Genomic DNA, 22,317 nt, shown 5'->3' with positions numbered 1-22,317 from the left:
GAGCCGTGAGAGGTTTTCCTAAGACAGGTTCATGAAAAGCCGTGATGGCACTGAGATGGACTCTGATAGAGGTAGACTTGAGGCCTGCGTTGGACAGGGAGAGCAAGTAGTCCAGAACAGTTTCCACCGCTAAAGAGGTGGGATTGTGATGATGACGGAGGCACCAAGAGGAGAACCTGGTCCACTTCTGATGGTAACATTGGAGGGTGGTCGGTTTCCTGGAGGCGTCCAAAATGAGGCGGACAGGCTGAGACAGATTTCCTGAAGAGGTCAGCCCGAGAGAAACCAAGCTGTCAGGTGGAGCGAAGACAGATTGGGATGTAGTAGAGACTGATGTTGCTGTGTAAGTAGAGTAGGAAACACAGGCAGAGGAATGGGATCCCTGGAGCTGAGCTGAAGCAGGAGGGAGAACCAGTGTTGACGAGGCCACCGGGGAGCTATGAGGATCATGGTGGCTCCGTCCCTGCGGAGTTTGGACAAAGTCCGCAACATCAGAGGTAGAGGAGGAAAGGCATAGAGGAACCGATCCGTCCAGTCGAGAAGGAATGCATCCGGGGCCAGACGATGAGGAGAGAAGAGTCTGGAGCAGAACTGGGGCAGCTGATGGTTGTGAGGAGCTGCGAATAGGTCCACCTGCGGAGTGCCCCAGCGAGCAAAGATGGAGTGGAGCGTGGGAGGATCCAAAGTCCACTCGTGAGGTTGAAGGATGCGGCTGAGATTGTCGGCCAGGGAGTTCTGTTCGCCCTGGATGTAGACAGCCTTGAGGAAGAGACTGCGGGACGTGGCCCAGGTCCAAATGCGAAGAGCTTCCTGACAAAGGAGGCGAGATCCGGTGCCGCCCTGTTTGTTGATGTAGTACATGGCAACTTGGTTGTCCGTGCACAGGAGCAGAACCTGAGGGCAAAGAAGGTGCTGGAAGGCCTTGAGAGCATAGAACATGGCTCGTAGTTCCAGGAAATTGATGTGATGAAGACGCTCCTGCGGGGTCCAAAGACCTTGGGTGCGTAGGTCTCCCAGGTGAGCTCCCCATGCATAAGGGGAGGCATCCGTGGTGATGGTCATGGAATGCGGGGGCAGATGAAAAAGAAGGCCCCTGGAAAGATTTGAGGAGTTCAACCACCATTGTAGAGATTGCTGAAGAGACGATGTCACAGAGATGGGATGAGAAAGAAGATTCGAGGTCTGCGACCATTGGTTGGCCAGAGTCCATTGAGGTGTCCTGAGGTGGAGTCGTGCCAGGGGAAGCACATGCACCGTCGAGGCCATGTGGCCCAGGAGGACCATCATCTGTCTGGCAGAAATGGAGTGAAGAAGGAGCACCTGACGACACAGGCGGAGCAGGTTCCGCTGACGGTCGGAGGGGAGAAACGCCCTCATTAGTGTGGTGTCGAGAACTGCTCCAATGAACTGAAGGCGCTGCGTGGGAAGCAGATGCGACTTGGGGTAGTTGATCTCGAACCCCAGGAGGTGGAGGAGAGAGATGGTCTGATGAGTGGCTTGTAGCACAAGCGGAGACGTAGGTGCTTTCACCAACCAATCGTCCAAGTAGGGAAACACCTGGAGGTTGTGAGACCTGAGGAAGGCCGCCGCCACAATGAGGCATTTGGTGAACACCCTGGGTGATGAAGCGAGGCCAAAAGGTAGCACTTTGTACTGATAATGGCGATGGTGCACCTGGAATCTTAGGTAGCGACGTGAAGCTGGATTGATTGGTATGTGAGTGTAGGCCTCTTTGAGGTCCAGGGAACATAGCCAGTCGTTCTGAGAAAGATGAGGGTAAAGCGTGGCAAGGGAGAGCATTCTGAACTTCTCCTTGACAAGACATTTGTTGAGGTCCCTGAGATCGAGGATGGGACGTAGGTCTCCTGTCTTTTTTGGAACCAGAAAGTAACGGGAGTAGAATCCCCGGCCCCTTTGTTCCAGAGGTACTTCTTCGATGGCATTGAGGAGAAGGAGGGATTGGACCTCCCTCAGGAGGAGGGGGGTTTGAGTTGAAAGAGAAGCAGACTCTACGGGAGGATTGTCTGGTGGAAGAGTCTGGAAGTTGAGAGAGTAGCCGTGGCGGATGATGTTGAGGACCCACTGGTCCGATGTGATGACCTCCCAACGGCTGAGAAAAATGTGGAGCCTGCCCCCGATTGGTTGAGGGAGAGGCAATGAGGGTGGAAGACTGGCTAAGCCCTGGAGAGAGGAGTCAAAAGGGCTGAGAAGGTTTGGCAGGAGGAAGAGGCTTGGCAGGTTGATTAGACTGTGCACGAGCCTGGTTGTGGTGTTGTTGGCGAGCCCGCCTAGGTTGCTGTGAAGGCGGGTTAAGCGGCCTAGCGGAGAACCTGCGCTGGTAAGAAGACTGTGGTTTGTAAGGCCGAGCAGGAGGGGCCTTCTTCTTTGGTTTAATGAGAGTATCCCATCTGGTCTCATGGGCGGAGAGTTTTTGTGTGGTGGTATCCAGAGACTCTCCGAACAATTCGTCTCCCATACATGGGGCGTTGGCTAGTCGGTCCTGATGGTTGACATCCAGATCAGAGACCCTGAGCCAGGCCAGGCGGCGCATGGCCACAGCGATGGCAGATGCACGAGAGGTGAGCTCAAAGGAGTCATAGATGGAGCGTACCATAAATTTTCTAAGTTGAAGCAGGCTGGAGATGTGCTGCTGGAATAGTGGGACCTTGTGCTCCGGCATGTACTTTTGCATGGCGGAGAGTTGCATTACCAGATGTTTCAGGTAGAATGAAAAGTGGAAAGAGTAATTGTTTGCCCTGTTGGCAAGCATGGCATTCTGGTAGAGCCGCTTGCCAAACTTGTCCATAGTTTTGCCCTCCCTGCCAGGAGGGGTAGAGGCATATACACTGGAGCCTTGAGTCTTTTTTAAAGTGGACTCAACCAGGAGAGATTCATGGGGCAGCTGGGGTTTATCAAATCCCGGGATTGGAATAACCCTGTAAAGGCTATCCAGTTTACGGGGTGCCCCAGGGACAGTTAATGGATTTTCCCAATTTTTATAAAAAGTTTCCCGTAGGATGTCATGTACGGGTAACTTCAGGAACTCCTTAGGGGGTTGATCGAAATCTAATGCCTCCAGGAAAGCTTGTGATTTCTTGGAATCAGATTCCAGAGGCAAAGATAAGGCCCCCGATAACTCCCTGAGGAATTTTGAAAAAGAAGATTGCTCAGGTTTAGATGTGGTATCGGGGGCCGAGGGCTCTTCGTCCGACGACGATGCATCCTCCTCGGTACCGAGGGGAGATTCTTCCCAGAGGTCCGGGTCTCTGACATCGGTGTGTGCGTGCCGAGAGACTGGAGTGGAAGGCTCGGTATGATGAGCTTTAGACCGAGACTTGCCTGAGCGTACCGAGACGGTACCAGGGGATGAAGACCTGTGTCTGTCTCGGTCCCGGGAAGAACGGTGCCGGTCAGGTTCGCGGGGAGACCGGTGTTCCGCTCGGTCCCGAGGAGGATCGGATGTCGTCAGAGCGACGGCCTCGGCATGGGCATGGATATGCGGTGCCGAGAGAATGGGCATGGAGGGGTCCATAGGTACCGATGGCGTGGATACCGGTTGGACGGTGTGGGGCTCGGGCCGGTCTGGTACCGAAAGCAGCGGTGCCAGGATAGAGGGCAAGAGCTGTTTAAGTTGCGTTTGGAGCTGTTCCTGCAACTTATCCTGGAGGATGGCCGCAATGCGGTCATCCAGGGGTGGCACCGGAACCACTTTTTTCTGCTTTGGTTCCATGGGTGCCGCTCTACGCTCCGGCGATGAGGAGGCCGATGACGAGGCACTCACCGATATCGGAGCGGAGCGCTTTTTAGTTCGGCGTGGAGCCGAAAGAGCCGGTGTCGCCACCGAGGTGGGAGGGCGCTCAAGGGTGGAAGGCTTCTTAGCCGGCTTACCTGGCGCCGGTGGCGCCGATGTAATGTCAGGCGGTGTCGAGGTGGTCGGTGCCGACTTCGATGGTGCCGCAGTTGAAGAAGTCGAGTCCATAGTCGGGCCGGTGCCGAACAGCAGACTTTGCTGGATTTGGCGATTCTTCAAAGTGCGTTTTTTAAGAGTGGCACAGCGGGTGCACGAGTCCGCCCGATGCTCCGGTCCCAAACACTGTAAACACCAATTGTGTGGGTCAGTGAGGGAGATCGGGCGTGCACACCGCTGGCACTTCTTAAAACCGGGCTGCGGGGGCATGAATGGAAACACGGCCTCCGCAAAATCAAACCCCGAGGCCTGGATCGTGACAACAGGCCCCGCCGGGGCAAAGACAAAAAACGAAACAAAAAGAAAATATTTTTTTTTTTTTTGGAATTGAAATAAAAAAGAACCCGAAGGTAAATAAACGAAAAAAGAACGCGAGCGGGAAGGCAAAAAGAGGATTTCAATCGGAGTTGAAAAACGCACGTCTTCTTCGCTCCGCGGAAACGAAGAAACTGGGGACCACGCTCTCCTCCGTCGGGCGGGAAGGCACTCGCGCACGCGCGGTGCGGCCAACTAGAACTTTCTAGTAAAAAGGTCCGTACCGTGGGCTCCGTCGGTGACGTCACCCATGCGTAAAGAATATGCTGCCTGCTTGTCCTGGGATAAAAGTGTCTTTCAACTCATCTGATAAATCCAATGATCTTTATTCATCCAAAACAAGTCATTGAGTTGCTTTGGATGTTTGAATTGTTTTGGATGAATAAAGATCATTGGATTTATCAGATGAGTTGAAAGACACTTTTTTGTGCACCATTCTGATAGGTAATTCATGGGACCATTAGATCATCATAGAACAATAAGAACTGGAGGGAGGACAAGGATAGAGCAAAGAGACAAATGCATTCTTTACTTTGGTCTTTATGGAAGAACATGTAAGGGATCTACCTGTACCAGAAATGATTTTCAAGGGTTATGAAGCACAGTTATTTACCATAACAGGTGTTATCCGGGGACAGCAGGCACATATTCTCACATGTGGGTGATGTCATCCACGGAGCCACAGTGCACTATCCCTTTAAGCTTCTGAAGCTTCTAGGCCGCCTTCCCACCTCTGATATTAGCTCATGGTTCCTCAGTTTCGTAAACAAACTAAGAAGTCAACCAGAGGAGGTGGGAGGGATGTGAGAATATCTGCCTGTTGTCCCCGGATAACATCCATTACAGTAAGTAGCTGTGCTTTATCCTTAGACAAGCAGGCAGCATATTCTCACATGTGGGACTCACTAGCTTTCTGAATGAGATGGAGGGAGTGTTGGCAATTAAGAGAAAGATAAATTCTGCAGTATTGCTTAACCAAATTTTCTATCTCGCCTAAAAAAATTTCCAGACACTAGTGAGATGTGAAATGAGAACCAAGTAGCTGCTTTGCAAATACAGTAAAACCTTGGTTTGCGAGCATAATTCGTTCCAGAAGCATGCTTGTAATCCAAAGCACTTGCATATCAAAGCAAATTTCCCCATAGGAAATAATGGAAACTCAGACGATTTGTTCCACAACCAAAACTTTAATACAAAATACTATAAGTACTTGTATTGCAAGATCTCGCTCATTTAGAACAGTCACTACACTCCTGCAGCCTCAGAGAGAGAAGAACCATCGGCTCAGTTGTGATGATGTGACGCATGTATACCATATGTACTCGTATTGCAAGACTTTGTTTGATTAGAACAGTCGCTACACTCTTGCAGCGTCAGAGAGAGAAGTACCATCAGCTCAGTTGTGATGATGTAACGCATGTATACCGTGTGTACTCATATTGCAAGACTTTGCTTGTTTAGAATAATCACTGCACTCTTGCAGTGTCAGAGATTGAAGAACCATCGGCTCAGTTGGGAAGTGTGTATACTGTATGTACTTGTATTGCAAGACATTGCTTGTATATCAAGTTAAAATTTAATCAAATGTTTTGCTTGTCTTGCAAAACACTTGCAAACCAAGTTACTTGCAATTGAAGGTTTTACTGTATCTTCAATAGGAGTAGAATGTAAAAAGGCCGCATTGCTTGGACTTTGTCAACTAACATGTCCCTTGAGCTGTAGCCCAGCCTGAGCATAGCAGATTGAGATGCAGGCAGCTAAACAAGAGGAAATAGTTCTCTTGGTCTGTTAGGATCAAACAAGATGAATAGTTGAGGTGAAATTCACTGAAGACCTGTGCGGCTTAGTCCTTTGTAAATAATAAGCAAAGGCCCGCTTACAGTCAAAGGTATGAAGAGCTGTTTCTCCAGGATGAGAATGAAGCTTTGGAAAGAAAACTGGCAATACAATGGATTGATTGAGATGAAAGTCCATGATTACCTTAGGAAGGAACCACCTTGTCATGATGAAACACTGTAAAAGATGGGTAGCAAACAAGTGCTTGAAGTTTACTCATTCAATGCGCAGAAGTGATACAGATTAAGAAGACCGCCTTCCAAGTAAGAAACTTAAGATGAGAAGTTGCCAGAGGTTCAATGGTGGCTTCATAAGGCTGGTAAGCATCACATTAAGATCCCAGACAACTGGAGGAGGTTTTAGTGGATGTTTGGAATTGTAAAGTCGTTTTATAAACTGGGCAACAATTGAATGAATGGCGACAGGTTTATTATTGAAAGGAATAAGGAAAGCACTAATTGTACTGAGGTGAACGCTTAACTGAAGTAGTTTTAGTCTAGAGCTAGATAAATAAAGAAGATAGTCCAAAATGAAAACGGAAGGAATAGATAAAATGGACGGATCCAGATGGTAGAGAGTACACCACGCAGTAAAATGGGTCCACTTAAGTTATAGCATTGCTGAGTGGAAGGTTTCCTGGAAGCAGCTATTATGGCTTGCACCAATTCAGAAATGCTAAAGCCAGTTGGAGTCAGGTGCAGAGGTACCAAGCTGACAAGTGCAGGGACTGCAGATTGAGATGTAAAAGAGATCCTTGATTCTGAGTGAATAAAGATGGAAAGATCTGCAAGAGTATTGGATCTTTGGCAATCAGTTAAAGTAGAAAGGAAAACTATGACTTCCAGGGCCACCGAGGAGCTATCAGGATCAAGGTGGATCATTGTTGTTGTTTGAGCGTGACCAACGTCTTTAGGATTAGAGGAATTGGAGGAAAGGCATACATGAACTTGTGTGACTAATCCAGAAGAAATGCATCTGCCTCCAGATGACGAGGAGAGTACTGTCTGGAGCAGAATTGTGGTAACTTGTGGTTGTAGGGAGACGCAGGTCTCACGCGGCGGCCAAACAGGTCCAGGACCTGTGCAGTAATCCTCTATCTATATCCCTCTATCCCCTTTTCCAGCAGGAAATTGTCCAATCCTTTCTTGAACCCCAGTACCGTGCTCTGCCCTATTAATCTCTCTGGAAGCGCATTCCAGGTGTCCACCACACCTTGGGTAAAGAAGAACTTCCTAGCATTCGTTTTGAATTTGTCCTCTTTCAACTTTTCCGAATGCCCTGTTGTTCTTTTATTTCTTGAAAGTTGAAGAATCTGTCCCTCTCCACTCTCTCTATGCCCTTCATGATCTTATAAGTCTCTATCATATCCCCTCTAAGTCTCCTCTTCTCCAGGGAAAAGAGTCCCAGTTTCTCCAATCTCTCAGCGTATGAAAGGTTTTCCATACCTTTTATCAGACATGTCGCTCTCCTCTGAACCCTCTCGAGTAACGCCATATCCTTTTTCAGGTACAGCGACCAATATTGGACACAGTACTCCAGATACTCCAGGGTTGATGAAGAACCTGGTAAAAGCCATGGGTAAAGCAAATTTGTCAGGTTTTCAATATCTTGTTAAGAAATTTCCAAAAATCAGCACTGTAAAACTGAAGAAAGGGATATTTATAGGCCCACAGATCACATTCGTTATTCAGGATGAAGATTTTAAGCAATCACTCAGCAGCCGAGCTTGAAGCTTAGGAGGCATTCAACTGGTTAGTGGAAAACATTCTGGGCGACCATAAGTTTCCTTCATACAAGGAAGAGGTTCAGAATCTCCTTGACTCGTATCAGAAACTTGGCTGTCGCATGTCATTAAAAATACACTTTTTGCACTCACATCTTGACTTTTTTTTCCGGAAAATCTTGGTATGGTGATTGATGAGCAAGAACATTTTCACCAGGACATTCAATTATTGGAGCGTCGCTACAAGGTTTCTGAAATGAGAGTATGATGGCCGACTACTGCTGGATGTTGTGCCGTGACAATCCAGACACAACTCACAAAAAGAAATCATTCTCTAAGCATTTTTGATGAAATATTGGTTGATAAGTGACACAGTCCAGTATAATTATGCTATGCGCTTATTTGACTCTGGACCGAAGATACTGCAACATTTCTTTAAGTTGATGCTGCAATTCTTAAAACCCTATATGCTAAAACACTATAAACTAACATTAGTCATAACTTTAAAAGTTTACGTGACTGAAAAAAAACAAACTAATAACAGATCTGAAATCAGCATGAAAAACTGATTTAGAAAAATGTGCTGTGTTGTCAGATGATTCTGAAAAAAAAAATTTTGTTGTCTTGTGTTATTGTTTAAGATATTGGCGAATCTATATAGATGAAGTTTATAGCACTCCATGGATTTTCTGGCCTGATGATGTAAAAGTGTTCAATGCACATTGACTCTCCAAAAGTTGGGTCTTATTAGCCAGGGCATGTGTGCGGCCATAACGCCGCATCAAAGAGGAAACCAGTTTTTCCAGTCTCAGTATCGAGATTTACATTGAAAACTAACATAGGACAATCTCCCTCCTTTTTTAATAGATGGAATATATCTAGTCTTGGCTTCCAGAATGATATTTTTAAATAACATCTACGCCTGATGTATGTTTTTGACCTTTGCAACCACACCTTTAAGATTCTTTTTTACCATTCTCCTCATAGGCTGCTTTTTTACAGTGCTGCTGTAAACTTATTCCAGAGATTATATCAAATCTGAACATGTTATGTTCACTGTTATCATGCGGCCTCAGCACCCTTACCAATTCATATACTCCACTAAGAATTAGATCTAGAATTGCTTCACCTTTTGTTGTTCCTGAACCAGCTGCTCCATAAAGCAATCCTTGATTTCATCAAGGAATTTTATCTCCCTAGCATGCCCTGATGATATATTTGCCCAGTCAACATCAGGGTAGTTGACATCACCCATTATTACCTTGTTACCCAGTTTGTTAGCCTCCCTAATTTCTGATAACATTTCAGCATCTGTCCATTCATCCTGATCAGGTGGACGGTAGTACACTCCTATCACTATCCTTTCCCCCCACTATCTGTGGAGCTCCTTGGGGGCATCTTTGAATTTCAGCACTACAGAAACTTGGGGAAAAAAATCTCCTGGAGCTACTCCTTAAGAAAAAAACTGAATGATACAGGATCCTCACCTGGAGGTAGATCTTCCATACAATGATTCTCTCTCAGACCAGATTCTGAACCTAAGCATCCTCCATGGTGCAATCTCAATCCTCCTCTGAATGTGATGAACCACCTTCTACCAGATCCTCCTCCTCCTCCCAATCTACATGATGGCATTTAGAAGGTAGAGGACTAGAAGTCCAATGAATTGCCCTTCATGCCACTGTCCCTAGCCAGAACCCTCTCAGCAAAGGCAAAATGACCTATATATAACCCAAAAAAGTTCAGAGAAAAATCCACTCCTGAAGGACCTAGCAGCGCTGATACATTAGTGGGAGGCATAGCCGAAGACATAAGCTCAAGATGCAGTGGAAGCTCCAGCATCAGGGATGAATCCAAAATGGTGGTTGTTCCCACTGAAATTGGAACCATCATCATTAACATCATCATCATTTTCCTCTGCCACTGGGCCCCTGTGTTACCTGGGTACATGTGGTTTCTGTTTTCTAGTCCCCATTGGGCATTTGAAGCGCTATTCAGTATATTTGAAGCTCTGCATAGATTCGTCTGGGCACTGTTCTAACTTTGCCAGCCAGGGGAGGTTTAGGTGGTTGACTCTTGATGGAACAGAACTGAGGTAGTTTGTGATTGCTGGGGGATGTAAATAGGTCTATCTGAGGAGCCCCACTGAGAAAATATTCTGATGTAAGACTTTGGAGTGGAGTGTCCACTTGTGGAGCCGAAGATATCTGCTGGGCTTATCAGCAAGTGTATTATGTGTTTTTTGAACATAAGACAGTTTTGAGGAAAAACTTTATGGGTAATTGCCCAATTCCAAATCTCTTCAGCTTCTTGACAGAAAGTCAGAGAGCCATTCCCTCCTTGATTGTTTATGTCAGTGTTTCTCAACTCAGTCCTGGAGTACCCCCTTGCCAGTCAGATTTTCAGGATATCCACAATGAATATGCATGAACTTGATTTGCATACACTGCCTCCATTAGACTTTGTACTATTCAAAGCATTCCAATTCCCTTCATGTTGTGGCCACCACAATTGTACAAGAGACTGTTAGCCATACTAGGCGTCTCATAGTCCCAGACATTGCAGAAGGTCTAGATAACCTGTCAAAAATATGATAGGCTGATCTTGCTATATATTTGCCAGTCTGTGAATTTGATGATAGTCCAGAAGGTGCTCTGAAGGAATATACTGCTGAAAGCCAGGCCATTTCCTTATCAGTTATTTTAGATAAATTAGCAAATAGAAAGTGCAAGAAAGGATTCTGGTCACCAGCATTGAATTTTGCTAAAGGTGACGTTCAAATTTGTCTCAAGTACAGCCTTGATGCCCCAGAGGTGTTGAGGCATAAACTCACAAACTGGAATATTTGTTAAGAGTAGAATCCAGCAGTAATGAGTGATGTAGTTCATGGAGAAGAATGAGTTCAGTGTTCTTGGAGCAACTATGATACTTAAAGATGTGCCTCAATTTGTTGAGAAGCATCTCAGTAAGCCTGCCAGAAAACATGCACCGGTACTGATGATTCAACAGGCGGTACCTTGATGCAGTAGGTTGTCTCGGAAAGGGTGCCTCAATGAGTGCACAGTGTGAAGGAGAAACAACCTGTAAATGAAGAACATCACTGTTTGGTCTACATCAAAGAACTCGATGCCATTTAGACCTGCAATGCCTTAAAAGAATGCACCGGTACTTATGGATCAACAGCCAGTATCATCGGTGCAGCAGGGTGTTTCAAAGTGGATGACCTTGATGAGGATGCAAACTATGAGGGAAACACAACCTGTTATGCGGGAGAGCATCAGCATTGATGTTCGGTCTTCATTAAGAGACTTGATGCCATTGAGACCTGTGACATTAGGAAGTACTGATGGCTCAACAGCTGGTACCATCGGTGCAGCAAGTTGTTTCGATGAGGATATATACCATGAGGGAGAGACAACTTGCGAAGCTGGGAAGCATTGGCGGCATCGGTCTGCAACAGGAGACTTGATGCTGTAGAGACCTATGACTCTTGTTGGGAAGTGGATGCTTCTGAGCAGGCTCCCTGATGCTGGAAGTTCGAAGTCGATGCCAATGCAGAAGCTTTCGATATCAACATCTAAAATCTGACAATGTCCATGGTTGCGCCAAAGAACTGCTCCTGCTAAGCTCAACAGGCCTTAAGAGAGCGCAATTTTAAAGAGGAACACCAAGTACAAGTCTCGATGCGGAGTTCAGGGTTTAAATTCTGAAACCACTCATTATGAGGAAATAGACCGCTGGCACGCACTTCTTAAAACCCAAAGGTTTCGACATGGATGGAAAAATTCTCTCAGCGCTATGAAACTCAATTTCGAAGCACGAAACATTGCAAAGGAAAAAAACCCACATTACGGGAAAAAATAACAAAGTTTTCTCTTCTTACTTATCTTTAATTAAAGGAAATAAAACCAAATGAAAAAAGAAGAAAATTAGATGAAGCGGGAAAGCAACACCGACTGAACAGAATTCAGTCAAAGAGATACTTTTTTGCTCTGCGGAAAACGAAGAACTGAGGTGCCTCGAGCCTCTACAGGTGGCAAGGTAGTCACGCATGGGCAGTGCGGGAAGTTGCAAAGCTCTGGAAATTTAAAGTGACAGTTCACTTTTCAGACTGTATGTACCGTATGTGAGAATATGCTGCCTGCTTGTCCTAGGATAATAAGAATACTGGTAAACTGACTTTCAGGGGATTGTACAGGCAATCTATAGAGTTACTTGAAATTCAGTGTGTTCTCAAGTCTCCATCTGTTGTTAGGAGTGCATAACCTAGTTGTGCCAGTTTAGAGGAACACTATGGAACCTCTGTTTTGACACAAAACTTCTGCACAAATTCTTTAGATAATTCATTTCAGAAAAACATATTTAACATTGCAAAAAACAACACTGGGAAAGAAGAAGAGATAGTTGTAAACACTACAAACATGTACTAAGTTAATTTACAGAGTCAAGTAACAAACAAAGGTACATAATGTACCAGATACTAGAGAAAAAAAGCAAATACAGTAAAAGCATGTCTCTTCACCGTGTCATTATACATACCCATCACAGCATGCTGGGCCGCCTGGAGCACAGCCTGGATGGCTAAAGCTTGAGCCTCCTCTGTGGCTGCCGCCTGTGCTGCTGCTTCAGCTGCTGCAGTGACTGCTAATTCCTCTGGTGTCAGGCCTGTCACCATTAATGTAGCTGTCTGTCCCTCAGCCATCAATTCTTGTGGCAGAGATAGCTGCTCTACTCCTGGCTGCCTCAGTGATGAGGGCTCCTGGCTTGACTCTGCTTCCAGTGCCGCTGATTGGAGATCTGGCTCACTTTGCATAGCCTCCTCCTCTCCCCCTTGTTCTGATCCTAGTGCCTCCACAAGCTCTGATGTGTGCTGTTGCTGCACTGGCTCCTGGACATCTTGAGATTCTGACTCTCTCTGCATGTTCTCTGAAGTGGGTGGGGCTTCCAACTGCTCTGGGTTAGTACTGGCATCCTGTTTAGTAGGTGATACTGCTTCAGACGAGGGCTCTGTCATGGAAGATATGTTCTGCAGACAAGAAAGAACAGTCAATTTGCTACACACTAAACATTTTACACAGCTAAATCTGCTTCCCCCACCGACTTCCCCCCAAAAAGTCAGCGACCTTTCAATGTCACTTCAAATTTGAACAAGGTCCACCTAAAACCCTTTACCCTACATTAATATCCCTTCAGTCACACTCCTTTCATTCAATTCTTTACTGCATATGCCTCTTCCAATTCTTTCATACTCCACACTGGCTCCATGCAATTCCCCACATTGCTCTCACTGGTACAGAAGGTCCTGGCAATGGTGTGGATTGCGTCACCATAGTCACCGCTCTGCTTGGGATTGATGTTGCAGTTGCTGTAACAGTGGACGTTGATGCTGCTTCTGCAGTGGAGGTATCGGCAACTGTGATGGCCTCTGTCCCAGCTTCACTGGGAGTGGTGCTTTCTGGCTGTGGTGCCTCCTGCTCTCCCTGGCCATTGGCTGTGGGTGGCTGGTCTGTAGTTGGAGGGGTGCAGATGGAGAAGAGAAACAAAATCACACCTAAATATATTCCATAACCTTATGATGCCACAGTCCACTCCCTCACTCCTGTCCATCCACTTGGGCCCCTGTGTCTATTCCAAACATGTTTGAATGCTGCCCTTGTCTCTGTCCCAAGCATGTCTGAATGCTGCCAATATTCTGGTTCTTACAGTTTCCAAGTTAATTAATTATCAGGGACCTTTTTAAGCAATGCACAACGAGAAAAAAAAAAAAAAAAAAGAGGGAAATGAAATTACAATTTCCTTATATAACTCTAGGTATCATATGTCTTACCTCAAATCACACTGCCAAAGTCCCAGAACACTAATTTATTTATTTGCAACACTTTTATTCCACAGTATCAGTAAGTCTCTAGGTAGATCACATTCAAGTATTCAAGCATTTTTCTCCAAGTGATAGGTTTTCCTAATTGTGATCTAAAATTAATAGGACTCCGTTCACTTACACTGGCACTCATCACCCTTTCACTGAAAGTATTCTCTCATAATCCTCTTGAACGTCCCTCCCCTTCATCTTCTAATCCTATTCAAAACACCATCTTCTGGTAGATGGTGAAATTTGTTCTTACCTGTTAATGTCCTTTCCTTGAATCCTGCTAGACCAGCTCATATCAGTGAGTAATATCCTGACCACCAGATTAAGGTAGAGAAAGGACAGACAAGTTCAGTAATATTACCAGTGTAACAGCAGATGCAGCCTGGAACTAGTTAGCATAACTAAAACAAAGCCTAAACAACACTAAGGCTCAAACCCAAAGGAAAAATTCTTCTGAAACTTCACGAAAGTGAATACCAACTGAGGTGCATTATGTTGTTACTTTTGAAAAGATACAACATGGGACTGCAATATCTCTAAAAATACAACAGATGGAAAAAGAAGTTAAACAGCACACTGCTTTAATAAAAATACATCTTTCTTTATGCAGCAAGTATCTATTATAAAAGAGAGGAAAGTATCTCAGAAACCTGATCAGTATATATGGGAATGAAACAGTCTGAGACTTATCAGTTCCAGATTTCAATCATCGATCCTGAAAAATCTCTCTCTTGTATGTGCATGTTATCAGCTAAATTCTTACTGAATCAAATGTAATACTTTTCAAAAGTTAAGTGCACTACAATCTAACTGTGAATCCTTAACTGACATATTTAAGTCTTTCAAAGTTAAAGATTCACAGTTAGATTGTAGTGTACTTACCTTTTGAAAAGTATTATATTTGATTTAATAAGAATTTAGCTGGTTTCTGAGATCCTTTTCCTCTTTAATAGATGCTTACTGCAGTATCTCACACAGAACACCTCCTTAGTCTTCCAAGGTGGAGAGTGGAATGGTTTAGAACAGCTCAAGGACAGGAAATTAATTGACTCGCGCTTGAGACCTAGCAACTTGATGAATTACAGATCTAAAAAGAGATAGTTTTTGTTCTAGTCCAGTAAGGTCCTCTAGGGTCATCCCCTTGGTTGCTTTCAACATGTCCAACCAACTGACTGCAGGTCACCCTCTTTGCCTGGTTCCTTCAATCTTCCCAAACATAATGATCTTTTCTAATGATCTTTTTCTTCTGACATAAGACAGTTGCAACTTCATCATTTGGAATTCGAGTGACATAGCTGGTTTGATCTCTTCCAGAATTGATTTGTTAGTTCTTCTGGCGGTCCATGGCACACTTAAAATCCTTCTACATCACTAAAGCTCAAATGAGTTGACCTTCTTTCTAGCTTGTTTCCAGTGTCCAGCTTTCGCATCCATAATTGACCACTGCGAAAATGATTGTGTGGACAAGTCTGATCTTTGTTTGGAGTGTTATTTCCTTGCCTTTGAATACTTTGTCAAGAGCCTCCATTAAACAATGACCCAGCGCAGTTACAATCATTTTATTGCCATTACTGACAAAAAAAGGCAAATCAAAGCGGTTTAACAAAATGTAAAACAACTGGGGATAATTAAAAACAAATGGAATAAACCAAGTCAGGTTAACAAAAACTTGACACAATAGGCAAACAAGGGCAGGGAAGTTTACAATGTTTTAAGGAGAAAACAAACAGAATTAGAACAAGGAGGAGGGTAAATTAAAATAGAATGTCAGGAACCATGAAGTAGAATAAGACTATTAGGAGTTAGGATCGTACGACATTTTGAAATAATAAACTTTTATTTGAGACTTAAATGCCTTAAAAGATTTTTCAGAATGCAAATAAAGCAGTTCTAAAGTGTTGGTGTCATTACAAAAAAACTGGAGTCTCTATGTATGTCCAGAAACATCTGCCTGAATGATGGAATAGCCTGATAGTTGCTTCTTCTTTTTTACGAAAGAGCCCAGGAAATTGAAATCCTTTACAACTTCTATCGCCTTCAAACTTAATCTTCCTAATTTTCCATGTTCATGATCTTCATCTTTTGTTCAGTTCTAATCCCATGTCATGACTTTCGGCTCTGACTTTTCTCAGTAGATACAGCATGTCTCTGCTGCTGCTGAGAGTTTTATCATCTGCATAGCGCAGACAAAACAAAAATTTTACCTTCCTTATCCAGCTAGAGCAGTCCACACCTGTGGAATGTACAAAATGTAACAATGTACATCTGGGTAGTAGCAGCTGACTGAATTTCAGTTTTAAGAAAACAGCAAGGCAATTGGTCCACTACAGGATCCAAATGGAACAGACAACAACAAGCAGAATATATGGAGATAAAACAAGGTTAAATCAAGTTGCTCCTAGGAACAATGCCTGATGCGTTTCACCAAACAAGGCTGCCTGAGGGGCATATAACCAGCTGGAATAAGAGAACAGTTTTCATAAACAATAGCAACTTGCTAATGTGCAAAAAACAGCTTCCTCCAGTTATTAAAAAAAAAAAAAAAAGTCCTGGTTGTTGCTCTTGTCTAGCACTTGCCGTGTCTGGGTAGGAAGACACGGACAACAGCAGCAATCATGACATCAGCTGCAGAAACCTAAGAAAACAAAAATCCTGGGTTCATGACAATGAACCCAGGAATATATATATATTTTAACAATTGAGGAATGGCCTCCTGGTAGAGGTGGTGGAGACGAAAATGGTAATTGAATTCAAGAAAACTTGGGACAAGTACATAGGATTTCTTAAGCAAGAAGAAGGGTTAGTAGATGGCATGAATGGGTAGACTGAATAGGTAAGATATACCATGTCTGAAAAGGAAACTAGGAATCCTGGTTACGGAGAGTCTGGAACTCAGAAATCTTGTAGGTTGAAACAATGGCTACTAGAAAGGCCACCTTAAGATTGATTTTCCAAAGATGTCAGTCAGAGTGACTCAAAGAGAGCCCCTGCCAATGCTTTCAGCACTATAGAGAAAGTTCTGTTGGGCAGAACCAGGAGAATTAGAGGTCAAAGCAGTATGAACCCATGCAAAAACTGGATATCTGGCATGAATACTAAAAGTCCAAAATACAGGCCTTGTGAACCTGCAGCAATGCAGACACAAGAAGGGTTGCATCAGGGGTAAACTTGCCAAAGTAAGAGTGCTAGTGACATGCACTTTATGTGTTTATGCTCAGCACAACAGATCACCAACCTCCATTTTCTTACAGCTGCACAATAACGCACAGAAAATTCTATCAACAGGTAAAATTACATCTGATGCAGTCCCTGTTTGGGTGAAATGTAGTCCACATCAGGTAGATTTAAGAACATGTTAAATTCTCTGCATAAAGAAGTAATTCATACATCTATTTGGGATCTGCTCTTATGTCTGACATCAAGCATAAACCTAAGGACTGGATCATAAAAACATCCCAAGGCTACTACTTGGACCCAGAGGGAGTTTAGAGCTAAACTCTAATCGGATCCATCTTGTAAAAAGGAAAGGTATTACTGGGATGTCTGACTGCCACGAGAAGGGACTCCTCTTTTTGCAACAGAACTTGAAGGCTCAACTGTGTCCTCAGCCTAGAGCAAGCAAATGATTTATTTCCATTACTGTTTTTACTCCCAAACTTTATGCAGAAGCATAAATTACTGCAGCCGGCTCCTCTGAATTTTATGTTATTTTTTGCACAAAGCTTTGGTTGGGTGTGTAGGAGGAGCAGCAGATGAAGTCTCCCCCTAAGGGCCCAGGCTAAAAGCTCAAGGGCCCTTGATTGTAAGCAGAGGCCCCAAGCAAACAAGGGGCTCAAATCACCTTAAACTCAACACAGGAATGCTTAAGGGCCAATCCCTGAAAGGCATGGTCAAAGGCCAGGACCAGCAAGTCACTGTCCATAGTCTGGTGTTGTGGGAGTCAAGATCAGGAGAACAAAAGACCAGGTAGCTGCATCAGTCCAACCTACGTCATCTACTGGAGGTAGAGAAAGAGCTGACTAGCTTCAGGCTGTATGAAAGATTAGGTTCTTACATTTGTTAATCTTTCGTGTAAATCTTCACTTTATTCCATGACCAGTGAGCTATTTCCCTCATCTCGAGGATCTGTAGGAAGCCTCAAAACTTGAGACTTTTACCCCCTCCCTCTCATACCTCATCACTGAGCATGCACAGCAGTCAAGTCTTAAAGCAGCCAGAAACATCTGTAAAGGATAAGAACAAGAGAGGGAGGAATGGGGAACTGCCCAGCAAGCAAATCAACTCTGCTCATATAAACAAAAGCAACAACGCACAAACAAAATAACAGGTTACAAAACATTGAAAACCTGAATGACAAAACAGTGCTAAAGGGAGACACAGCCTGAACTAAGGACCTCCTCTCCCCCAACCCACAAATTAACCCAGTCTGATGGCAGTCTTCTAAAGGCTGGTCAGAAAACAGAAATCCAGCTTACTAATTCTTGTACTGCAGGCAATCAGCAATATATATATATATAACTAGGGCGGATTCCCAGAATAAATTGAGGATTTACAAGAAAGGTAAGAACCTAATCTTTCATTCTTGTACAATCCCACTTTATTCTGGGACTAGTGGGACTTAACAGAGCAGTCCCAAAAAGTCAAGGTGGGACTGATGAACCCACTGTCAACACAGAGGAACCAAAAGCAGCATCCTGCTTGGTCACCACATCGATTCTGTAAAACATGGTGAAAGTATGCAAGGAGGACCAGGTAGCAGCCCTACAAATCTCATCCAGAGACACAGCTGACGATGCTGCCCAAGAGGAGGAAACTCCTCTGGTCGATCCAGCCTACCTGCCAGAACAAACAGATGGTCAGAGAGACGAAATTCACTGGTAACCTCCAGATACCACAACAAAAGTCTTTGCATGTCCAAAGACTGCAAAATCCGGTCCTGCTCTCTCGAACCAAAGGAAACAAAAGAAGGAAGCCAGACTTCCTGATTCACATGGAAAGTGGACATTTTTGGAAGAAAAAAAAGGAACAGTACACAGCATCACAGCGGAATCCATAATACGCTGGGAAGAGCCTGAAGCTCTGAAGCCCTCCGGGCTGAAATAATAGCCATAAGAAAGACCGTCTTTGATCATGAGACCTGTCAGACACACCTGCTCCAAAGGTTCATATGGGGTATGAGCCAGAGAGCGAAGAACCATATTAAGGTTCCAGGTCAGACAGGGAAAGCGTAAGGAAGGCCTCGATCATAACGTGCTCGCAGAAAATGAACCACATCCAGATGAACTGCCAAGAAGCCCTCAAGGAAGGAGGGCTCATACACGAAAGGCCAGCAATCTGAACATGGAGCTAAGCCACTGCAAGACCCTTCTTCAGACTATGCTGCAGAAACTCCAGGACACGAGGAATCAATGAAAGAAAAGGGTCCACCTGTCTTAGGGCGCAACAAGCCTGGTAACACCTCTAAGCCTTCGCATAGGCCGCTACTGTGGATTTCCATTTACTGTGAAGCAACATGGCAATCACCCACCGAAGAATAGCCCCGGACAGTCAAGGCCGTGCACTCAAGAGATATACTGTAAGACCAAAGTGATCCGGATACTGCATCAGAATCGGACCCTGCGTGAGGAGGCGAGAACAAAGTAATGAAATATGAAAAATGTACTTTAATTTAAATCTGGAAATATCCAAGATGGTCGCTGTGGGTGCTGGTTTTGAAGAAAAAGAGCTCAGGAAAACTACATGAACCTTCAGAAAACAGCGATTTGGGGATTTTGGGTGGAGGAATGCAGTCTGGCTCCGAACCTGGTTGTGCCTCCACGGAACCGCTCAGCCTGCACTTCACCCAATTAGCAGATGAACCTGGGGTGAGCTAGCTCCCAAGGGAACGATCCCAGATCCCCTATCTGATGTGCAGGCTGTCCAGGGGGCTTATTGCCGAGCAGAGAACCCCCAGAAGCAGACGCTCTCCAACAATCTGCAATCTCTCGCAGCTAAGGATGTCCCCACAGGGAACCTCTGCAGCACAAAGGTGAAAATCGTGACCAAAAATTACTGAAAGGTACTGAAATATCACAAAATGAAACACGAGCAGAAAAGATAAGTCTTACAGCTTGACTTGTAGGAAAGAAGACTGCTGTGGACAAGAGTATGCCCAGTGATGAGGTATGAGAGAGAGGGGGTAAATGTCTCAAAGTTTTGAGGCTTCCTACAGATTCCTGGCGGGAGGAGGGAAATAACCCACTGGTCCCGGAATAAAGTGGGATTGTACAAGAACCTGCCATTATACTGGGTGATGTCACCAGATCTATTATTTTTCTACCTTTACCTGCTGGACAGATGATATAATACATAGGTATGTATTGGTCTAGCTTTAGGTGAATGATAAAGAGTGGGTTTTGGGGTTGTTGGGTTTTTTTTTTTAAACCGCAGCCTCTCTCTTTCAGAATCTTACTCCAAGGGGAAAGTTGCACTAATGCACAATTCCCTATCTCTGCAGACCACAAAGAATTCTGTGCAGTCTGCTGTTGTAATATAGTGCCAGCATAGACTATTTCTAGCTGTCTCCCTCTCTCCATGCATATATATCACTCCAGCCCAAGAGGAGCTGCCTAGCCACACATCAGGCTGCTTCTGCTTTCTCTACTGACTTAGTCCCTGTTATTCCTGAGGTGTGTGCAGCTTACAAGAACAGTCAGGTCCAAGAGCACTAAATAGTCCTCCTCCTCACATTGGAGTAATATGTGTACAAGAAAGGAGGGATGTGGGAAAGGGGGAGTCCAGTGCCTGGAAAAAAATGTGGATGGGGTGCTTTGTACCATGGTCAGGAGGAGGGCTGTAGCAGGGAAGCTGGGGTAGTCTGTGCCAGATGGTGGGGGGAAGAAATGTGGATGGGGTGTGTGCGCTATTGGGACAGAACAGGCATTTTGGGAGAGCATAGAGGGAGCAGTGAAGGAGAGAGAGAATTCTAAATGGAAAAGTGCTACTAGAAGGCAGAAGATAGAAAAAATGGGGTTTCTACCATGCAGAAATGTGCAATGCAAAGAAGTGCAGATATTATGCATTTGGGGAGCAGAAATCTGAGGGAGCTATATGTGCTAGGAGGTGAGAAGCCGATATATACGGACAGGGAGAGGGACCTTGGTGTGATAATGGCTGAGGATCTGAAGGCGATGAATCAGTTTGAGAAGGCAGTGGCTGTAGCCAGAAAGATACTAGGCTATAGAAAGGCATGAACAGAAGAAAGGAGGTGTTGAGGCCCCTGTAACAAGTTGCTGGTGAAGCCCCACTTGGAGTATTGTGTTCTGTTTTGGAGGCCACATCTGGCTAAGGATATAAGATGACTTGAAGCGGTCCAGAGGAAGGCAACAAAAATGGTAGTGTCTACGTCAAAAGATGTATTAAACTGGAAAAACTGAAAATATATGAGGGCTGTTCAAAAAGTATCAGACCTTAATTTTTCTTAAGTAAAAAAAAGCTAGGGAGGCGTGCTTTGGTGCATGTATGTAGGCAACTCTAATGCGCATGCTTAAATTTTTACCCGCCTACAGAAGGTATCAGTTGCCGGCAGACCGCCGATGAGTGAGGAAGTGTAAGTGAGCACCGTTCGATTTTCATTTTTAACAAGTTGACAGAAAAAGTTGAACAATACTACTGCATTAAATTTTCGGTAAAGCTTGGTAATTCCAAAGTGGAAACGATCCGCAAGATTCAACAAGCCTTCAGGGACAAAAGCAATGGGCACCACACAGATAAGGTAAACCGCTTCAGAGATGGCCGCACATCAGTGGAGTGAAGCACATTCTAGTAGGCCCTCAACATCCCAAAATGAGATCGTCATTAACCAAGTGTGGACCCTTGTGATGTAGGATTGTCAAATCACCAAGGGGTACTACCAAGAGGTTCTACGTCGCCTTTGTAACGCTGTGAGACACAAATGGCTGGACCTGCCCATTCTTCACATTTGATATGGAGTTTCCTGGTCAAACACAACACACCTGTGATTCCTCAGGCTCCCTACTCTCCCGACATGGCTTCATGTGACTTCTCGCTTTTCCCCAAGCTGAAAATGTCCCTGAAAGGGACCAGATTTTAGTCAAGAGATGACATCATGCAGAATGCAACAGACCAGTTGTGAGCAATCTCAAAAGAGGCGTTCCAGCGCTGCTTCCAACAGTGGCAGAACCATTGGAAGAAGTGTGTGGCAGCCCAAGAGGACTACTTTGAAGGAGATTAGTATAAGATTGTTGCATCTGAATATGAGTATTTTTTATGAATAAAGGTCTGATACTTTTTGAACAGTCCTCGTATACTCTAGAGAGGTGGTACAGTGGAGATATGAATCGGATGCTTAAATACTTGAAAGGTATTAGAATACAGAAACAAATCTTTTCCAGAGAAGGGAAATGGTAAAATTAAAGGACATAAATTGAGGTTACGGGGTGATAGACATAAGAGTAATGTTAAGAAATTCTTTTTCACAGAGGGTGGTTGATGCCTGGAATGCCCTCCCAAGAAAGGTGGTGGTGATGAAAACTGTGACGGAATTCAAAAAGCATGGGATGAATACAGAGGATCTCTAATTAGAAAATGAATAGTATAAATTGAAGA

At 44.6% G+C, this 22,317-nt stretch overlaps 1 protein-coding gene across 5 annotated transcripts in view; it reads right to left on the bottom strand.

Annotated features, from left to right (window-relative positions):
• HCFC1 (host cell factor C1) overlaps positions 1-22,317 on the bottom strand; it is a 432,893-nt gene that overhangs the window by 102,175 nt on the left and 308,401 nt on the right. For all 5 annotated transcript variants that reach the window (XM_033922407.1, XM_033922416.1, XM_033922394.1 and 2 more), the window contains 2 exons: positions 13,130-13,347; positions 12,381-12,867 (listed from right to left, as the gene is read on the bottom strand). In XM_033922407.1, coding sequence (XP_033778298.1) covers positions 12,381-12,867; positions 13,130-13,347 — 705 coding nt within the window. The remainder of the gene's footprint in view (positions 1-12,380; positions 12,868-13,129; positions 13,348-22,317) is intronic.

This window comes from Geotrypetes seraphini, chromosome 1, assembly GCF_902459505.1.
Source record: "Geotrypetes seraphini chromosome 1, aGeoSer1.1, whole genome shotgun sequence".
Taxonomy (NCBI): Eukaryota; Metazoa; Chordata; class Amphibia; order Gymnophiona; family Dermophiidae; genus Geotrypetes; species Geotrypetes seraphini.
The sequence above is the reverse complement of the archived record's forward strand: the minus strand, read 5'-3'. Positions and strand labels throughout refer to the sequence as shown.